At 41.5% G+C, this 20,717-nt stretch overlaps 4 protein-coding genes across 7 annotated transcripts in view; all 4 read left to right on the top strand.

Moving 5' to 3' along the window:
* LOC143132575 (protocadherin alpha-C2-like) overlaps positions 1 to 20,717 on the top strand; it is a 91,810-nt gene that overhangs the window by 15,894 nt on the left and 55,199 nt on the right. Inside the window, exon 1 of one of the 4 annotated variants that reach the window (XM_076292192.1) lies at positions 4,133 to 6,634. The exons of 1 other annotated variant lie outside the window; for it this stretch is intronic. In XM_076292192.1, the coding sequence (XP_076148307.1) occupies positions 4,262 to 6,634 (2,373 nt within the window). In that variant the 5' untranslated portion in view covers positions 4,133 to 4,261. Of the gene's footprint in view, positions 1 to 4,132; positions 6,635 to 14,196; positions 16,689 to 17,982; positions 20,435 to 20,717 lie in introns of those variants that run through there. 2 more of the 4 variants (XM_076292189.1, XM_076292193.1) reach the window with 2 other exon arrangements.
* On the top strand, positions 576 to 4,069 carry LOC143133314 (protocadherin alpha-3-like). The gene is made up of 3 exons (XM_076293098.1): positions 576 to 3,077; positions 3,297 to 3,327; positions 4,005 to 4,069. Exons 1-3 carry the CDS (start codon positions 705 to 707, stop codon positions 4,067 to 4,069), a joined length of 2,469 nt encoding a protein of 822 aa, XP_076149213.1. The 5' UTR covers positions 576 to 704.
* On the top strand, positions 7,623 to 10,100 carry LOC143133313 (protocadherin alpha-13-like). The gene has a single exon (XM_076293097.1). It carries the CDS (start codon positions 7,692 to 7,694, stop codon positions 10,098 to 10,100), a length of 2,409 nt encoding a protein of 802 aa, XP_076149212.1. The 5' UTR covers positions 7,623 to 7,691.
* On the top strand, positions 10,858 to 13,260 carry LOC143133312 (protocadherin alpha-3-like). Its single transcript, XM_076293095.1, has one exon. The coding sequence runs from the start codon at positions 10,858 to 10,860 to the stop codon at positions 13,258 to 13,260; it is 2,403 nt and encodes an 800-aa protein (XP_076149210.1).

The following is a 20,717-nucleotide window of genomic DNA, read 5'->3' as shown; positions in this document are numbered from 1 at the left end:
TTACTGGGCTAGCTTCTTTTTATTTTTATTTAGTTACTGACAAATTGTAGTTGGACTATATTCTGTTATTTGTCTGTCTTAGCGCATTTTCTGTAGCGGGATGAAAGTGTGCGTTCTTCATTGCACCATAAGATGTCTCTGCAGACCGACGGAAAAATGTAATATGTAATGCTCCATTTACATTTTTTAAGTGCATATAAGACACACATATATGTGGTTTATGCACACGTACACACACACACACACACACACACACACACACACACACACACACACACACACACACACACATACAGCAGCATTACCATCAACATTATGAAATGCAATGTGAGTCAGGACTAACGGTTTTTTAATATGAATCAGTCAATAATTTATTGTATTGGCTAATGTTCTATGTGAGCGCATTCTTTGTAGCGAGATGTATGCGTACATTTTTCATTGCACCACAAGGTGTCTCCGCAGACCGACAGAAAGAGAAAGTCTCGCCTGCGTGTGATGGCTCCTCCCGGTCTTAGAGGGTGGAGATTATCCACGACGCTTTGTTACAGTCATACTCAGAGATGCGAGTGGGGGGACGATGGTACTGGTGGATATTTTCATGATTTGCTGTTGTATCAACGGAATGGCTTGATATCGCGTTTCTTTTCTTCGGCTGCATTAACCACACATTCCTGGATCTATGACTCGCTAATATTGGATAGAAAATGCATTTCGCAAGAGCAAGGAACGTGTTATTCACGGATGTACTGTTTGGGATCATGGTGCTTTGTATAGAAGCCGTGACGGGGCAGCTGTCTTACTCCGTACCAGAGGAGTCAAAACCAGGGACTACAGTCGGGAATATAGCGAAAGATTTGAATCTCAATGTTCAGGATTTGGAATCACGGATGTTTCAAATCGTTACCGGGTCCAAGAAGTCATATTTCGAGGTAAACCTAAAGACTGGTGTTCTCTATGTGACTGACAGAATAGACAGGGAGGAGCTATGCGCAGAATTGTTGAAATGCACAGTAATTGTCGAAGCGGTCATTAACAACCCTTTGAAACTATATCGCATAGAAATAAACATTTTAGATGTGAATGATAATTACCCTACCTTCAGTGCAAACTCACAAACAATAGATGTTGCAGAGAGCACATTACCAGGAGTTAGATTTCCGTTGTTGTCAGCATCAGACTCGGATGTAGGTAAGAATGCGGTCAGTACATATAAGCTCAGCCCCAATGACCACTTCTCGCTGGCCACACACAAAGGAGAGCACAGCGCGTCTGCTGAGTTAATACTGCAAAAAGCTTTAGACCGAGAAAAGCAGCCCTATATGCAGTTAACGCTTACTGCCATCGATGGAGGAAATCCACCAAAATCAGGTACATCTCAAATCAAAATTAACGTCTTGGATAATAATGATAACATACCTGTATTTAGCAGGCCCTTATACAAAGCAAGCGTGTTTGAAAATGTGCCGGTTGGGACCACGGTTGTCACAATTAACGCTACTGATCTTGATGAAGGGACAAACAGCGAAATTGTTTATTCTTTAAGTAGGAAAGACCAAGATAATATTCTAGAGATGTTTCATATCGACCCATCTACAGGCGCTATCACTGTAAAGAGCAACATAGATTTTGAGCAGCGGAGTGCTTTTGAGATTCGAGCACAGGCGAATGACAAAGGCCAGCCTCCCATGGCGGCGCACTGTAAAGTGTTAGTGGAGGTCTTAGATCTAAACGATAACGCTCCTGAAATCACAATAACTTCATTATTGAAAACGGTTAAAGAGGACGTCAAAATCGGCACTGCCATCGCCCTCGTCTCCGTGTCCGATACAGATGGTGGAAAAAATGGCATTGTGACTTCCGCAGTTAAAAACAAAGTTCCATTTAAACTCGAGCTGAACTACAAAAACTATTATTCGTTAGTGGTGGACGGTCCATTGGACAGGGAAAACATTTCCGTGTACAATGTCACCATCACAGCAACCGATGAGGGCACACCACCTCTCTCCAGTTCTAGTATTATAACTGTAGACGTTGCTGATGTGAATGACAACGCTCCTCGTTTCACAGAGTCTGTCCTTAATGTGTACATCAAGGAAAACAGTCCAGTTGGCGTAGTAATGACCACAGTGTCTGCTTCTGATGCTGATACCAATGAGAATGGCCAAATTACTTATTCAGTTTTAGATAGCGGTGCACCTATATCTACGCTGGTGAATATAAATTCAATGACAGGGGATCTGACCTGCTTACAGTCTTTAAACTATGAGGAAATTAAAACTTTTCAGTTTAGAGTTCAGGCCACAGATTCTGGTGTTCCTCCTCTCAGCAGCAATACTACTGTAAACGTGTTTGTACTGGACGAGAATGATAATAGTCCAGTAGTTCTTCCCCCATATTCAGAGCATGGCTCTGTTAACACTGAGAATGTTCCCTATACGGCGGAAGCTGGATACTTTGTAGCCAAGATCAGAGCCGTAGACGCAGACTCTGGATATAACGCACTGCTTTCTTACCACATCTCTGAGCCCAAAGGAAATAATCTCTTCCGTATTGGAACCAGTAGCGGGGAAATCAGGACTAAGAGGCGAATGAGTGACAATGACCTGAAAACTCATCCATTAATTATTTCAGTCTCTGATCATGGAGAGCCTTCACTGTCAGCGACTGTGTCTATCGATGTTGTCGTAGTTGAGAGGGCCAGTGAAATTCAAACAAAGTTTAGACATGTCCCAGTCAAGGATGACACTTTTTCTGACTTAAATCTGTATTTATTGATCGCCATTGTCTCAGTATCAGTGATCTTTCTACTGAGCCTCATCAGCTTGATAGCTGTAAAATGCCACAGAACAGACAACAGTTTCAGTGGATACAACCCGCCAATGATCACCACACATCCTGATGGAACCTGGTCTTACTCCAAATCTACACAGCAGTATGACGTGTGCTTTAGCTCAGACACACTGAAGAGTGACGTGGTAGTCTTTCCCACACCGTTTCCACCAGCTGATGCTGAACTGATCAGTATTAATAGTGGAGACACTTTTCAGCGGACACAGACACTTCCAAATAAAGAAAAGGTAAGAACTCCCTTTAATCTATGAAAAGAGTGTGGTGAGAATTTGAATTTCCAGTCTTGCTTTCTTCTACTGGCAAAAGAACTATAACCAGTTCGAAATAGGATGCAAATCAGTTGATCTCCTTTATAATATGGCCTGCGTACGTGTGTGCGCTTATGTGTGAATTGAATGGAAGACATTCACAGTGAAGGTGTCTCTGTTTGTCTGCTCGTGATATAGGAGCTCTCCGTGGTTCTGAAATTGTGTTGTGGTTGGTATAGGCCTCACATAACGTTACAGCAGCATAATAGAAGACAGAGATAGTGTCAAGAATGGTGTAGTTAATTGCTTTATGTCAACTTAAGCCCTCTTCAAGCGACCTAGAGGCAAACTGTTCAGTTCAATGTCATCACCATCGCTTTCTCACCACTTATCGAAACCTAAAAGATACAAGTTGAGGAGGCAGTTGGGAACTTGGGACTAAAAAGAAAATTAGTGATAACGAAAGCAAGTGGGCTAAGTAATGACATGCAATGTAAGTAACTAAGTGTATTTACTGGGCTAGCTTCTTTTTATTTTTATTTAGTTACTGATAAATTCTAGTTGGACTGTATTCTGTTATTTGTCTGTGTTAGCGCATTTTCTGTAGCGGGATGAATGTGCGCGTTCTTTATTGCACCATAAGGTGTCTCTGCAGACCGACGGAAAAAATATGTAAGTGCATATAAGGCACACATATTTGTGGTTTATACGCACGTGTGCGCGCACACACACACACAGACAACAGCATTACCATCAACATTATGAAATACAATGATGTGAGTCAGGACTAACGGCTTTTTAATATGAATTAGAAATTAATTCATTGTATTGTCTAATGTTCTATTTGAGCGAATTCTCTGTAGCGGGGTGAATGTGTAATGTGTACGTTTTTCATTGCACCACAAGGTGTCTCCGCAGACCGACAGAAAGAGAAAGTCTCGCCTGCGTGTGATGGCTCCTCCCGGTCTTAGAGGGTGGAGATTATCCACGACGCTTTGTTACAGTCATACTCAGAGATGCGAGTGGGGGGACGATGGTACTGGTGGATATTTTATTGATTTGCTGTTGTATCGACGGAATGGCTTGATATCGCTTTTTCTCTTTTCTTCGGCTGCATTGAGCACACATTCCTGGATCTATGACTCGCTAATATTGGTTAGAAAATGCATTTCGCAAGAGCAAGGAACGTGTTATTCACGGATGTACTGTTTGTGTTTATGGTGCTTTGTATAGAAGCCGTGGCAGGGCAGCTGTCTTACTCCGTACCAGAGGAGTCAAAACCCGGGACTACAGTCGGGAATATAGCCAAAGATTTGAATCTCAGTGTTCAGGATTTGGAATCACGGATGTTTCAAATCGTTACCGGGTCCAAGAAGTCATATTTCGAGGTAAACCTAAAGACTGGTGTTCTCTATGTGACTGATAGAATAGACAGAGAGGAGCTGTGCGCAGGATCGTTGAAATGCTCTGTAACTGTCGAAGCGGTAATTAACAACCCTTTGAAACTGTATCGTATAGAAATAAACATTTTAGATGTGAATGATAATTCTCCTACTTTCAGTGCAAACTCGCAGACAATAGATATCGCAGAGAGCACATTACCAGGAGTTAGATTTTCGTTGTTGTCAGCATCAGACTCGGATGTAGGTAAGAATGCCGTCAGTACATATAAGCTCAGCCCGAATGACCACTTCTCGCTCGCCACACACAAAGGAGAGCACAGCGCGTCTGCTGAGTTAATACTGCAAAAAGCTTTAGATCGCGAAAAACAGCCCTATGTGCAGCTAACGCTTACTGCAATAGATGGAGGAAATCCACCAAAATCAGGTACATCTCAAATCAAAATTAACGTCTTGGATAATAATGATAACGTACCTGTTTTTAGCAGGCCCTTATACAAAGCAAGCGTGTTTGAAAATGTGCCTATTGGGACCACTGTTGTCACAATTAACGCTACTGATCTCGATGAAGGGACAAATAGTGAAATTGTTTATTCTTTGAGCAGGAAAGACCAAGATAACATTTTAGAGATGTTTCATATTGACCCATCTACAGGCGCTATCACTGTAAAGAGCAACATAGATTTTGAGCAGCGGAGTGCTTTTGAGATTCGTGCACAGGCGAATGATAAAGGCCAGCCTCCCATGGCGACACATTGTAAAGTGCTAGTTGAGGTCTTGGATCTAAACGATAACGCTCCTGAAATCACAGTAACTTCATTATTAAAAACTGTTAAAGAGGACGTAAAAATCGGCACTGCAATCGCGCTCGTGTCGGTGTCCGATGAAGACGGTGGTAAAAATGGCATTGTGTCTTGCGCAGTGAGAAACAAAGTTCCTTTTAAACTCGAGCTGAACTACAAAAACTATTATTCCTTAGTGGTGGATGGTCCATTGGACAGGGAAAACATTTCCGTATACAACGTCACTATCACAGCAACCGATGAGGGCACACCACCTCTCTCCAGTTCTAGTATTATAACTGTAGACATTGCTGATGTGAATGACAACGCTCCTCGTTTTACGGAGCCGGTCCTTAATGTATACATCAAGGAGAACAGTCCAGTCGGTGCGGTCATGACCATAATGTCTGCCTCTGATGCTGATACCAATGAGAATGGCCAAATTACTTATTCAGTTTTAGATAGCGGTGCACCTATATCTACACTGGTGAATATAAATTCAATGACAGGGGATTTGAGCAGCTTACAGTCTTTCAACTACGAGGAAATGAAAACTTTTCAGTTTAGAGTTCAGGCCACAGACTCTGGTGTTCCTCCTCTCAGCAGCAATACTACTGTAAACGTGTTTGTACTGGACGAGAATGATAATAGTCCAGTAGTTCTTCCCCCATATTCAGAGCATGGCTCTGTTAACACTGAGAATGTTCCCTATACGGCTGAAGCTGGATACTTTGTAGCCAAGATCAGGGCTGTAGACGCAGATTCTGGATATAACGCACTGCTTTCTTACCACATCTCTGAGCCCAAAGGAAATAATCTCTTCCGTATTGGAACCAGTAGCGGGGAAATCAGGACTAAAAGGAGAATGAGTGACAATGATATGAAAACTCATCCATTAATTATTGCAGTTTCTGATCATGGAGAACCTTCACTCTCAGCGACTGTGTCTATCGATGTTGTCGTAGTTGAGAGGGCCAGTGAAATTCAGACAAAGTTTAGACATATCCCAGTCAAGGATGACACTTTTTCTGACTTAAATCTGTATTTATTGATCGCCATTGTCTCAGTATCAGTGATTTTTCTGCTGAGCCTCATCAGCTTGATAGCTGTAAAATGCCACAGGACAGACAGCAGTTTTAGTGGATACAACCCGCCAATGATCACCACACATCCTGACGGAACCTGGTCTTACTCCAAATCTACACAGCAGTATGACGTGTGCTTTAGCTCAGACACACTGAAGAGTGACGTAGTAGTCTTTCCCACACCGTTTCCACCAGCTGATGCGGAACTGATCAGTATTAATAGTGGAGACACTTTTCAGCGGACACAGACACTTCCAAATAAAGAAAAGGTAAGAATTCCCTTTAATCTATGAAAAGAGTGTGATCTCACTACATGCACATTCAGACTTACTTTCTTCTGCAGCTGGCAAAAGAACCATGTAACCAGCTTGAAATAGGATGAAAATCCGTTGATCTCCTTCATAATATGAAGTGCATACGTGTGCATGTACTTGTGTGTGTAATGAAAGGATGGAAGACATTTATTGTGAAGGGGTCTCTGTTTGTTTGCGCTCAGTGTACACACGTGATGTTGGAGCTCTCCGTGGTTCTGAAAAGGTGGTGTGATTGGTTTAGGCCTCACGTAACGTTACAGCAGCTTAATAGAAGACAAAGATAGTGGGTAAGAATGATGTAGTTATTTGCTTTAAAAATTAGTTGATTTAAAAATCTGAAAATCAGATGATGACCTGCGTAAGTGTGCGCACTTATGCGTGAATTAGATGGAAGACATTTACTCTGAAGCTTTCTGTTCTCAGCGTACACGTGATGTAGGAGCTCTCCGTGGTTCTGAAATGTTGGTGTTGTGTCTGTAGGCATGACATAACGTTACACCAGCTTATAGGGCAATTTCACGCTTACAGTCATTTAAACCCTCATTTATTGTCCCTCATTATTATGACTGGGTAGATTTTGTTTTGATTTGATGACATATAATACACAGGTTTATATGTTTAAGTGGAGTTCTAGTTTCTTTCTTGCTTGTTTTTCAGCGCTGCCTATGAATGTATAGCAATAGGTTTTATCGACATAGCACAGTAAAGTCTGTTCGTTAAGAACTGCTGATGTTGGTCTTGTCCACGCGGTGTCGCTGTAGACCGATGGGTCGACAGATTCCGGAGCAGATTTCGAAGCTCCACCCGATTTCTAGTGGGTGGGGAGACGTTTCTGGGCTTTGTTGTACGAAAGCTGCAGGGGCGAGAATATGTGTACGCAGACTGGAGTGCTCTCCGTCGCCTCATACAGTTGTTACACACCATGGATTTATTCTGTTTTTGACTATTAAGGGATTGTCCAATTCGACGACACGTTTATTTGGATCTATGACTGGCCCACCTTTTCGGAACAATGTTTTTGCCAAGGAGACGGGAATGTATTGTTGCGTGTTTAATGACGGCTCTTATAGAATTCTCTGTCGTCTCGGTGTACGGACAACTGTCCTACTCGGTGTCCGAGGAGTCGAGCGTAGGAACAACAGTGGGAAATATCGCCAAGGATTTAAATCTGAATGTCCAGGATTTGGAGTCGCGTATGTTTCAACTCGTCACCGGATCAAAGAAGAAATATTTTGAGGTAAATCTCAAAACGGGCGTTTTGTATGTGAACGAAAGGATAGACAGAGAGGAGCTCTGCGCTAAAGCTACAAAATGCACTCTCAGTTTAGAAGCGGTGATCAACAATCCTTTAAAGCTTTATCGCATTGAAGTGATTATTCTTGATGTAAATGATAATTCCCCTTCTTTCAGTGCGAAATCACAGCATTTGAACATCGCTGAGAACACTATACCCGGCGTAAAATTCCCTTTGTCTTATGCTTCTGATCCAGACGTTGGTAAGAATACTGTAAATGCATACAAATTAAGTCAAAATGACCATTTTTCCCTTACTGTGCATAAAGGAGGAGATCAAAGTGTTTCTGTAGAGTTAGTGCTACAGAAAGCATTAGACAGAGAGAAACAGCCAGAGATTAGACTTGTTCTGACTGCAGTAGATGGGGGAAATCCCCCGAAATCAGGCACGTCTCAAATAATGATTAATGTTTTAGATATCAATGATAATGCTCCGCTATTTAGTTCTGCATTGTATAAAACTACACTTTTAGAAAATGTTCCTCCAGGGACCAAAGTAATCACTCTCAATGCAACCGACGCAGACGACGGGACAAATGGCGAGATTGTCTACTCCTTAAGGAAGACTGATCAAGACCATATTTTAGATGCTTTTGAAATAGATCCAAACACAGGCGCCATTACGGTACAGGGTATCATAGACTATGAAGAGCACAGTGCGTTTGAGATTCGGGTCGAGGCAAGCGATAAAGGGCAGCCTCCAGTACTTGCACATTGTAAAGTGCTTGTTGAAATAATGGATCTCAACGACAATGCCCCTGAGATCACCGTGACGTCACTTCTTAATACGGTTAGGGAAGACGCACAAAGGGGCACTGCTATTGCTCTTGTGTCCGTGCTTGATAGAGATGGAGGTAAAAACGGTCAAGTCAACGTCGCTATATCGGATGATGTCCCGTTTAAATTAGATGCAAACTACAAAAACTACTACTCACTAGTTGTAAACGGGGCTCTAGACAGAGAAAAAACATCTCAGTACAATATCACCATCACCGCTACAGATGAGGGGATTCCATCTCTCTATAGCAGCAAAGTTATTAATGTACATGTGTCTGACGTGAATGACAACGCGCCACGCTTTTCAGAGCCAATTATAAACATTTATCTGAAGGAAAACAGTCCAATCGGCGCTCTGATTAGTTCTGTAACTGCATCTGACTTAGACATAAATGACAATGGGCAGATTACCTATGCGGTTATGGAAAATAATGGCAACAATGTAATACCAGTTTCCTCAATGATAAATGTAAACTCTGCCACGGGAGATATACATAGTATAAAGTCATTCAACTATGAAGAAATGAAAACATTTCAATTTAAGGTTCAGGCTACAGACTCAGGTGTGCCTCCTCTAAGTGGCAACGCGACTGTAAATGTCTTTGTCCTGGATGAGAATGACAACAGTCCGGTCATTCTCCCTCCTTACTCAGAGCACGGCTCAGTTAACAGTGAGAACATTCCCTATACGGCCGAAGCTGGATACTTTGTGGCCAAGATCAGAGCTGTGGATGCAGACTCTGGATATAACGCACTGCTTTCGTATCACATCTCTGAACCTAAAGGAAATAACCTCTTCCGAATCGGAACCAGCAGCGGAGAAATCAGGACTAAAAGGAGAATGAGCGACAATGACCTTAAAACTCACCCTTTGGTTATTTTGGTCTCTGATAATGGCGAGCCTTCTCTGTCAGCTACAGTGTCTATTGACATTGGTGTTGTTGAGAATATGGTGGACGTGCAGAGACCATTTAAAACTGTTTCGGTAAATGATGACACTTTTACCGACTTAAATTTATATCTGCTGATTGCCATCGTCTCGGTGTCGGTTATTTTCTTGCTGAGCCTAATTAGTCTAGTAGCAGTGAAATGCCACAGGACAGATGGCAATTTTAGTGGCTACAGCGCCCCGGTTATCACTACACACCCTGACGGGAGCTGGTCTTACTCCAAATCTACACAGCAGTATGACGTGTGTTTTAGCTCCGACACACTGAAGAGTGACGTAGTAGTTTTCCCAACACCGTTTCCACCTGCTGATGCAGAGCTGATTAGTATCAATGGTGGAGACACTTTTCAGAGGACACAAACCCTCCCAAATACAGACAAGGTAAGAATAACATTCTGTTAAAGGCGAACAGTTTGGGCATAATGTGTGTTTTCTCAATATATGCATGTCACGGGTTGCTTTCATTTGTAGCTTTTATATAAGTTTGGGGAGAATTTGTGTTCACGTTACATGCACTACGACGTTTGCTTTCAATTGTAAGCACTTCTTAAAGTAAAGCTAAGAAATGTGTTCTTGTTTTGGTATGCAGAGGAGTTATCTTGTGAATTGGTGTGGTATTCCATCATTCCAGAGAGATTATGATACATCAGCTTTCAATATAAATGCACACCAGGACTGGAGTTTCTTAATGCCAATACTAGGACTATTTATAGTATTTTTTATTTTTTTTGTATTTATTGGCTCCTCATGCAATAATGTTTGTAGCAGAACAGAATAATTGTATTTCTAATCAATGTCCTATATTTATCAGATTTTATTCATACTTATTATCTTGATATAACGTCAATGTGCGTACCGAAATATATTATTATCTACAAGCCCATTATGCTTACAAAGATGCTTACAATAATAAACCGTAGCACAAGGTGACGCTGTAGACCGTGGTAAGGTGAGTTCGTCAAGCTCCTCCTTGATGGGAGGAATATTAAAATGTAAGGGCCAAGCTGTGCTTTGTTAGAAAATTCGTGGATGGTATGAGTAACAGGGGTCTGTTGGTGGCTCCGATCGTGGATATTACTCTTGTTTTCTGTACTTTAATGGATGGCAAACCGATGTATTTTGGATATATTTATAGTTGTTCCGTTTGATCAGTGTCGCAATGGATGTACGGACAGAAAGAGAAAGCTTTTGGATTCGAGGCTTCGTCCTGCTTTATGTTTGTGGATTCTCTGCGGCGCAGATTTCATACTCGGTCTCGGAAGAGGTCGATAAAGGTACCTTTGTGGGGAATATTGCAAAGGATCTGAACCTTAATGTACAAGACTTGCAATCGAGAGGACTTCGGATTGTATCGGGACACTCCAAGAGGTATTTTGAAGTGAATTTACAAACGGGTGTTCTTTACGTCAGCGATAGGATAGACAGAGAGGAGCTTTGTCCAAATGCAGTCAAGTGCTCTTTAAATGTCGAGGCGATATTAAGCAATCCTATGCATCTTCACCGAATCGAAATAAATATTTTGGATATAAACGACAACGCACCAACCTTTGTAGAACAGGTACATCGGTTAAACATAACAGAGCTTGCCTACTCAGGAGAGAGGTTCCCCTTACCCATAGCAAATGACGCTGATGTAGGACTTAACTCGGTGAAGAGCTATAAGCTTAGCCCGAATGAACATTTCTCTCTTGATGTGCAGAGCGGTGGGGAGCAAAGTGTATCAGCAGAATTAGTGCTTCAAAAGCCGTTAGACCGTGAGAAACAGCCTGTTCTTCGGCTTACACTGACCGCTATTGATGGAGGTAAACCTCCAAAAACTGGGACCTTACAAATAATTGTTAATGTTGTAGATGTGAACGACAACACTCCAGTATTCAGCAAACCTCTGTATAAAGTCCGTGTCAATGAAAATGTTCCTTTCAGTACTATCGTTATCACACTGAATGCTACAGATTTGGATGAGGGAGTTAATGCTGAGCTTCTTTATTCATTAATCGGGAGGGGGAGTACGAGCGCATCTAACATGTTTGCCATAAATTCGGCAACTGGAGAGATTACTGTTAAGGGAAGTTTAGACTACGAAAAAACTGCTGCATATGAAATCCGAGCTCAGGCAATGGATCGTGGCCATTCTCCTCGTAGCACACACTGTAAAGTCTTGGTTGAGGTGGTCGATCTCAATGATAATTCTCCTGAAATAGTAGTGACATCGCTTATGAGTCCAGTGAAAGAAAATGCAGAAATAGGAACAGTGGTTGCTCTGGTGACTGTTACTGATAAAGATAGTGGAAAGAATGGTCAGACGATAATAGAGACCTCGGGTGCTGTTCCGTTTAAGTTAAAGTCATCTTATAAAAATTATTATTCCTTGGTTGTGGACGGCCCTTTAGACAGAGAGAGCACTTCTCAATATAACGTCACCCTCGTAGCTGCGGATGAAGGAACCCCACCTCTCTCCAGCACCAGTGTAATCACTGTGCATGTCTCAGATGTGAATGACAACGCGCCCCTTTTTCCAAGTCCCGTCATTAATGTGTATGTTAAAGAGAACAGTGAAGTTGGTGCCGTAATTTACACCGTCTCCGCTTTCGATTCGGATGTAGATGACAATGCAAAGATATCGTATTCAATATTAGAGGGATCGACAAAATCATTTTCAGCTAATTCTGCCGTTAACATAAATCAAGACACTGGAGATATATATGCATTGCAGTCATTCAATTATGAGGAACTGAAAACACTGCAGTTAAGAGTTCAAGCCACAGATTCTGGTGTCCCGCCCCTAAGTTCTAACGCGACCCTAAATATTTTCATTCTTGATGAGAATGACAACAGCCCTGTAATTCTCCCTCCCTATTCAGAGCATGGCTCTGTCAACACCGAAAATGTCCCTTATTCTGCTGAAGCGGGATATTTTGTGGCCAAGATCAGGGCTGTAGACGCAGATTCTGGATATAATGCGCTGCTTTCCTATCATATATCAGAACCCAAAGGAAACAACCTCTTCCGAATTGGAACCAGCAGCGGAGAAATAAGGACTAAAAGGAGAATGAGCGATAATGACCTGAAAACTCACCCTTTGCTCATTTTGGTCTCTGATAATGGAGAGCCTTCTCTGTCAGCGACTGTTTCTATTGATGTGGTAGTGGCTGAAACCATTGGAGACATAAAGACTCAATTCATGAATGTTCCAGTCAAGGATGATACGTTTTCAAAATTAAATCTTTATTTACTGATAGCCATTGTTTCAGTGTCAGTCATCTTTTTGCTGAGCCTCATCAGCTTGATAGCTGTAAAATGCCACAGGACAGACAGCAGTTTCAGTGAATACAACCCGCCAATGATCACCACACATCCTGATGGAACCTGGTCTTACTCCAAATCTACACAGCAGTATGACGTGTGCTTTAGCTCAGACACACTAAAAAGTGACGTGGTAGTTTTTCCTACACCGTTTCCACCAGCTGATGCAGAACTGATCAGTATTAATGGAGGGGACTCTTTAAACCGAACACACACACTCCCCAGCAGAGAAAAGGTAAGCTCATTCTTAAAGGAGTGAACTTGTCAACTGATGTTTGGTCTTTTCTGGCTGATGTTCAACGTACTGTAGTCTTTCATGGTTTAATTAATCTGTTTCAACGTGTTCTGAACAATCCGTTAAAAGTGGTATTAATCAGATTATTGGAAAATTCTGCTGATGCTGAATTGATCAGTATTAATAGTGGAGACACCTTTCAGCGGACACAGACACTTCCTAATAAAGATAAGGTAAGAATTTCCTTTAATCTATGGAAAGAGTGCGGGGAGAATTGGCAACAGCTGGCAAAATAACCATGTAACCAGTTTGAAATAGGATAAAATTATGGAAATCAGTTGATCTCTTTAATACGATGTGTGTATGTGTGCGCTCTTATGTGTGAATTGGATGTCGTACACACTCGTTCACACTCATATGTGGTGTTCTTTGATGGTACTACCCTTTTGCGCAAATTGAGTATTTGAAGTATATCTGTCCATGGTCCTGAAAAGGGTGACTAGTGAATTGACTCAGCCATGCTATGTCGTCCACAAAACACTATCACCAAATCGCCGGCAGATCGGGCTGGGTTTACCCAGTCTATGGACGGCACAGACTGTTTTGAGTTGCACGTGCATATTGCTATAATCTGTAGGAGGAAATGTAAACTTCAGTCTTACAAAGTTAACTTCAAGTATCAAAGGTCATATGGTTACACTATTTTCCCTGACTGTTAAGGTGCTGAAAGACTTTTTAGCGAGTGACAAGAAAATAAATGAAATGATGACCTCGAAAGTTTAATGAGACGCAGCCTTGCCTGAAGGGATAAAACACTCATAACCGAAGATAGTTGTTCTTAGCAGTATTTCTGTCTTCTCTGCCTTTCATCCACACGGTGTCAGTAGTGACCTACACTCTGGATTGACTCGCTCGACTCCTCCCTCTTCGTACAAGGGGGTCGATCCCAGCAAAGGGCTTTGTTCGACCTCGCAGTATGCTACATTATGTTCTCGGTGAATATCGGGGCGTTTTCTACTGAGATATGAGACGTTTGTTTTGCATAAAAGTAACATTTGTAATTACGGAAGATGGACAAGATGCCAGATAATGGATATCGAGTGTGGATCTGTATCTTTGTCGTTTTTGGGAGCTTGGATTTGGGCAGTGGACAAATTGTGTATTCAGTCACAGAGGAGACGAATCCGGGAACAAACGTTGGAAATTTAGCAAAGGATTTGAATCTAAATGTACAGGAGCTTGTTTCTCGGGGATTTCAGATAGCGTCTGGAACCAATAAAAGGTATTTTGAATTAAATGTAAAAACAGGACATATATTTGTCGCAGAGAGGATAGACAGAGACGCCTTATGTGGACAAAATGTTAAGTGTTCTTTGGAATCGGAGGCTATTGTTAACTCTCCTCTGAATATGTACCGCTTCGAGGTAAACATATTAGATATCAATGATAATGCACCAACATTTCGGTCTACTTTGAGTGAATTTAATGTGTCGGAACTTGCCATTCCAGGCGAGAGATTTTCTTTACCGAATGCGTTCGATTTGGATGTAGGCGTTAACTCAGTTAAAAGCTACAAGATTAGCGCAAATGAATATTTCTCACTGGATGTACAAAGTCGAGGAGAAAAGAGTGTGTCGCCGGAGCTTGTTCTACAAAAAGCTTTAGACCGTGAGAAACAAAGCATGGTGAAACTCGTGCTCACAGCTGTAGACGGAGGAAAACCTCAGAGATCGGGGACTTTAAATATAATTGTAAACATCGAGGATGTTAACGATAATGTGCCAGTGTTTAGTAAGACTCTGTATAAAGGTCGCATCTCAGAGAATGCCCCTCTTGGCACCAGTGTGATAACTGTCCACGCCATCGACTCCGATGAGGGATTAAATGGCGCGATTACTTACTCCTTAATAAATCATGATAATGACAACCTGATAAACGCCTTTGCAATTGACGCTGATTCTGGTTTAATAACCGTAAATGGTGACGTGGATTACGAAGCAGGCAGTGCAGTTGAAATTCGGGTACAGGCAAAAGATAAAGGGCAGAGGCCCAGAGCTGCATATGGTAAAGTGTTGATAGAAATAGTCGACGTTAATGATAACATACCGGACATATCTGTGACTTCTTTAGTCGATACAGTAAGGGAAGATGCAAAGGTGGGTACTATGGTGGGGTTAATAACAGTTAAAGATGGTGATGCTGGGTCGAATGGACTCGTGCATTTAAACATAAGAGACCCAGTGCCATTTGAAGTGCAGAACACTTATAAAAATAGATATTCGTTGCTGGTAAATGACGTGTTGGATAGAGAAAATGTATCTCAGTACAACGTCACCATCATAGCCAGAGATGACGGGACCCCGAGTCTCTCCAGTACTAGTGTTATAACTGTGCATGTCTCTGACGTAAATGACAATGCACCACGCTTTCCTGAGCCAGTCATTAATATTTTTGTAAAAGAAAATGGTCCGATTGGTAGCGTTATTTACACAGTCTCTGCCTTTGATTTAGATATTGAAAACAATGCGAAAGTGTCATATTCCATTTTAGACAATTTTGCTAATAGTGCCCTGGTGACATCACGGGTAAATATAAATCAGGAGAGCGGAGATATTCAAACGTTGCAGTCTTTTAATTATGAGGAAATGAAAACGTTTCAATTTAAAGTTAAGGCCACAGACAATGGTGTTCCTCCACTGAGTAGCAACATGACTGTGAATGTTTATGTTCTTGATGAAAATGACAACAGTCCCGTGATCCTCCCTCCCTATTCGGAGCATGGCTCTGTTAACACTGAGAACGTTCCCTATACGGCTGAAGCTGGATACTTTGTGGCCAAGATCAGGGCCGTAGACGCAGACTCTGGATATAACGCACTGCTTTCATACCACATCTCTGAGCCCAAAGGAAGTAACCTCTTCCGAATCGGAACGAGCAACGGAGAAATCAGGACTAAGAGGCGAATGAGTGACAATGACTTGAAAACCCACCCGCTTGTCATTCTGATTTCTGATAATGGAGAACCATCTCTCTCAGCGACTGTATCTATAGAGGTGGTGGTTGTTGAAAGTGCAGGAGAACTGCAAACTAAATTCAGACATGTTACAGTAAAGGACGAAGCTTTCACAGATCTAAATCTGTATTTGATGATCGCCATCGCCTCGGTGTCAATTGTCTTTTTACTGAGTCTCTTTGGTTTGATCGCTGTGAAATGTCATAGGAGAGACAGCAATTTCAGTGGCTACAGTGCTCCAGTTATCACCACACACCCTGACGGGAGCTGGTCTTATTCCAAATCTACACAGCAGTATGACGTGTGTTTTAGCTCAGACACGTTGAAGAGTGACGTAGTAGTTTTCCCAACACCGTTTCCACCTGCTGATGCAGAGCTGATTAGTATCAATGGAGGAGACACTTTTCAGAGGACACAAACCCTCCCAAATACAGACAAGGTAAGAATAGAGTTTGGGCAGAATTTGTGTTTTCCCAATACATGCATATTTAGGCTTGTTTTCATTTGTAGCTATTATATAGTTAATATAAATATAGAATTTGTGTTTGTGTTAGACACGGAGCTCATCAGTATTAACGGATTAATGTTGAATAAGACCCAACAGAGAAAAGGGAGGCACTGCATTTATCATAGGAATTAATTGGTGATTTATTTCGTGGTTGATGTTCAAAATCATCTTTAGTTTTAACTCGTATACCTTTGGGTTTCAACTGTGTTCTCAAGACGGGACGACGGAGAAGTACCATCTACCATTGTTAACAGCATACACATAGAAAGAGTCTTATAACTCTTATAAGTCTTATAAATACTTATGAATTGAAAATGGTGCTTAGCTGAAGTTTGATTCATGTCAAGTCATTTTAAGTTTTCAGCTTCAGTCATTCAGAGCATCACTCAGAGCTTGGTTTGATTTGTGTTTTTGGCAACATGAGCAAACAAGACCAGAACATCGGATGCAATGAGACATCAGATGCTCAGTTGTGTAAAAAGTAAATTCTCTGTCTGTTAAGTGGTGTGTGTGTGTGTGGGGGGGGGGGGGGGGGGGGTAAATGTATGTGGGCTTGAGTCACTTGTAAGGGGAAGGAATCAGAGTGTCATTCACAGTTAAGCGTCTAAGAGAACGCAGCTGGGGCGGCTGGGTAACTGTCCATGGTACTGGAATTGTAGAACAGACTATTCACTGGACTGCAGCCTATATATTTGGTGAGAATGCCTCTGGATGTTTACACATGTGTGTATAAAACTGAGAATTGTACGAGCTATGGTTACCTATGTCATTTGGAACACTGAATTCATAAAGAACACTGAATTCAAGACATTATGTTCCCCGTACTGAATGAATGTACAGTGTATATATAACTATGCTAATATGTATGTAGGCTATATATATATATATATATATATATATATATATATATATATATATATTCCTCATTTCCTCATATATATATATATATATATATATATATATATATATATATATATATATATATACACACATACATATATACATACATATTAGCATAGTTAGGTTAGGTTTAATTTCCTTTTAAATTTCTTTCTCTAGCCAAAATAATTAGCAGTTTCTTTTCGCGTTTCCCCACACGGTGTCACTGGCGACCTACGGTTTAATGTTGGTCTGTTTTTCGTGGCTCCGCCTTGTTTGGGAGGTGGACTCTGAATCTGTCTGGGGTCTTTGTTCCAGAGATCAGTGTAACCGAGATGCTAGTAGCAGCGTAATGTACTTGAGAAACCTTTTGTATGGCGATGCAGTTAAATACAGTTCTATGTAACAGAATTTACTGTTGATGGATTATGGCGCCTATATTGCTACACGGATACAACTCTGCGTGTTTGTCTTTGATTTTCGGTCTATGGAGTATCGCGTCAGGACAATTAGTTTACACCGTGTCTGAGGAGACAAGCCCTGGAATTACTGTTGGAAACCTAGCAAAGGATTTGAACCTAAATGTACAAGATCTTGTGCGTCGAGGATTTCAGATAGTGGATGGACCCAATAAGAGATACTTTGAATTGAACGCAAGAACGGGAAATATCCACGTTCGGGAGAGAATAGACAGAGAAGAACTATGCGGACGGAACTCTAAATGCTCTTTGGAATTGGAGGCCATAGCTAAGTCGCCACTGAATATGTATCGATTTGAAGTAAATGTTTTAGACATAAATGATAATTCACCTTCATTTCGCTCATCTATGAGCCAGGTAAACATTTCAGAGTCGTCGTTTTCAGGTGAGAGGTTTTCTTTACCAATAGCATACGATGCGGATGTGGCTAGTAACTCAGTGAAAAGCTATAAGCTTAGCTCGAATGAATATTTCTCCATCGATGTGCATAGCGGAGGTGATACTGTGTCTGCTGAGTTAGTGTTACAAAAGCCATTAGATCGAGAGAAGCTTGCCTTGATTCAGTTAGTTCTCACAGCTTTAGATGGAGAAAAGCCCCCAAGATCCGGAACAACAAAAATTGTGGTTAACGTTATAGACGTGAATGACAACATTCCCATTTTCAGTAAACCGCTATACAAAGCACAAATTCACGAGAATGTTCTGCCCGGTACATCCGTCATAACTGTACAGGCTAATGACTTAGACGAAGGCATTAATGGTGAAATTGTTTACTCAATTGTAAACCAAGACAGTTCGGATAAACTAAATGCTTTCACCATTAACTCAGTTACGGGCGAAATCACAGTAACCGGAGAGTTGGATCATGAAGCCAGCGCTGCAACAGAGATTCGCGTGAAGGCAACTGATAGAGGACATAATCCACGTTCTGCATTTTGTAAAGTACTTGTTGAAGTCCTAGATGTAAATGACAATGTCCCTGAAATATCCGTGACATCGTTAGAAAATATTATTCAGGAGGATTCTACTCTGGGCACAATGGTTGGATTGATAACCGTAAAAGATGGCGATGCTGGAAAAAACGGTGCAGTTAATCTAAAGGTAATGGGCTCAGTCCCTTTTAAAATTGAAAATACATACAAAAATAAGTATTCCTTAATGGTTGATGGGCCACTGGATAGAGAGAAGACGCCTGATTATAATGTCACTATAAGAGCAACAGACGAGGGGACCCCTCCTCTGTCCAGTACCAGCGTTATCACTGTTCGTGTTTCTGATGTGAATGATAACGCGCCGCAGTTTCCTGAATCCATCATAAATGTTTATGTGAAAGAAAACAGTCCGATGGGTTCTGTACTTCACACCGTATCAGCTCTTGATCCAGATGAAGGAAATAATGCAAATATTGTATATTCATTGGTTGATAATTCATTTAAAAGCATAGCCCCTGCAGTTAATATCAACTCCGTTACTGGAGACATACATGCTCTGCAATCGTTTAACTTTGAGGAAATAAAGAGTTTTCAGTTTGAAGTTCAGGTTACTGACTCTGGTGTGCCTCCTCAGAGGAGCAACGCCACTGTCAACGTTTTTATTTTAGATGAGAATGACAACTCTCCAGCCATTCTTCCTCCTTATTCGGAGCATGGCTCTGTTAACAGTGAGAACATTCCCTATAGTGCTGAAGCTGGATACTTTGTGGCCAAGATCAGGGCTGTAGACGCAGACTCTGGATATAATGCGCTGCTTTCTTACCACATCTCTGAGCCCAAAGGAAACAACCTCTTCCGTATCGGAACCAGCAACGGAGAAATCAGGACTAAGAGGCGAATGAGTGATAATGATCTAAAAACTCATCCGCTGGTCATTTTGGTTTCTGATAACGGAGAGCCTGCTTTGTCAGCTACTGTTTCTATTGACGTTGTTGTTGGAGAAAGCACTGGTGAACTTCAAACTACATTTAGGCATAGTCCTGTTAAGGATGACACCTTTTCGGATTTAAATTTTTATTTGCTTATCGCTATTGTCTCTGTATCGGTGATCTTTCTACTGAGCCTCATCAGCTTGATAGCTGTAAAATGCCACAGGACAGACAGCAGTTTCAGTGGCTACAATCCCCCAATGATCACAACACACCCTGATGGAACCTGGTCTTACTCCAAATCTACACAGCAGTATGACGTGTGTTTTAGCTCAGACACACTGAAGAGTGACGTAGTAGTTTTCCCCACACCATTTCCACCAGCTGATGCAGAACTGATCAGCATTAATGGAGGGGACTCTTTAAACCGAACACACACACTCCCCAGCAGAGAAAAGGTAAGCTCATTCTTAAAGGAGTGAACTTGTCAACTGATGTTTGGTCTTTTCTGGCTGATGTTCAACGTACTGTAGTCTTTCATGGTTTAATTAATCTGTTTCAACGTGTTCTGAACAATCCGTTAAAAGTGGTATTAATCAGATTATTGGAAAATAACTCCTGCTGGAATCTCAACATCACCTAGTCATGCACAGTTATGTAGGCTACTTCAGTATCAAAGAACGCATCTGAGGAGTATGGGTAACTGTCCATGGTACTGGAGGTTTAGATCAGTTTAGATAG

The sequence above is a fragment of the Alosa pseudoharengus genome, unplaced genomic scaffold (assembly GCF_046254945.1).
Source record: "Alosa pseudoharengus isolate Yale_2024_CS ecotype anadromous, Long Island Sound unplaced genomic scaffold, YU_APseudo_1.1 YU_APseudo_1.1_scf_19, whole genome shotgun sequence".
NCBI lineage: Eukaryota > Metazoa > Chordata > Actinopteri > Clupeiformes > Clupeidae > Alosa > Alosa pseudoharengus.
This window is presented reverse-complemented; position numbering and strand designations above follow the sequence as displayed.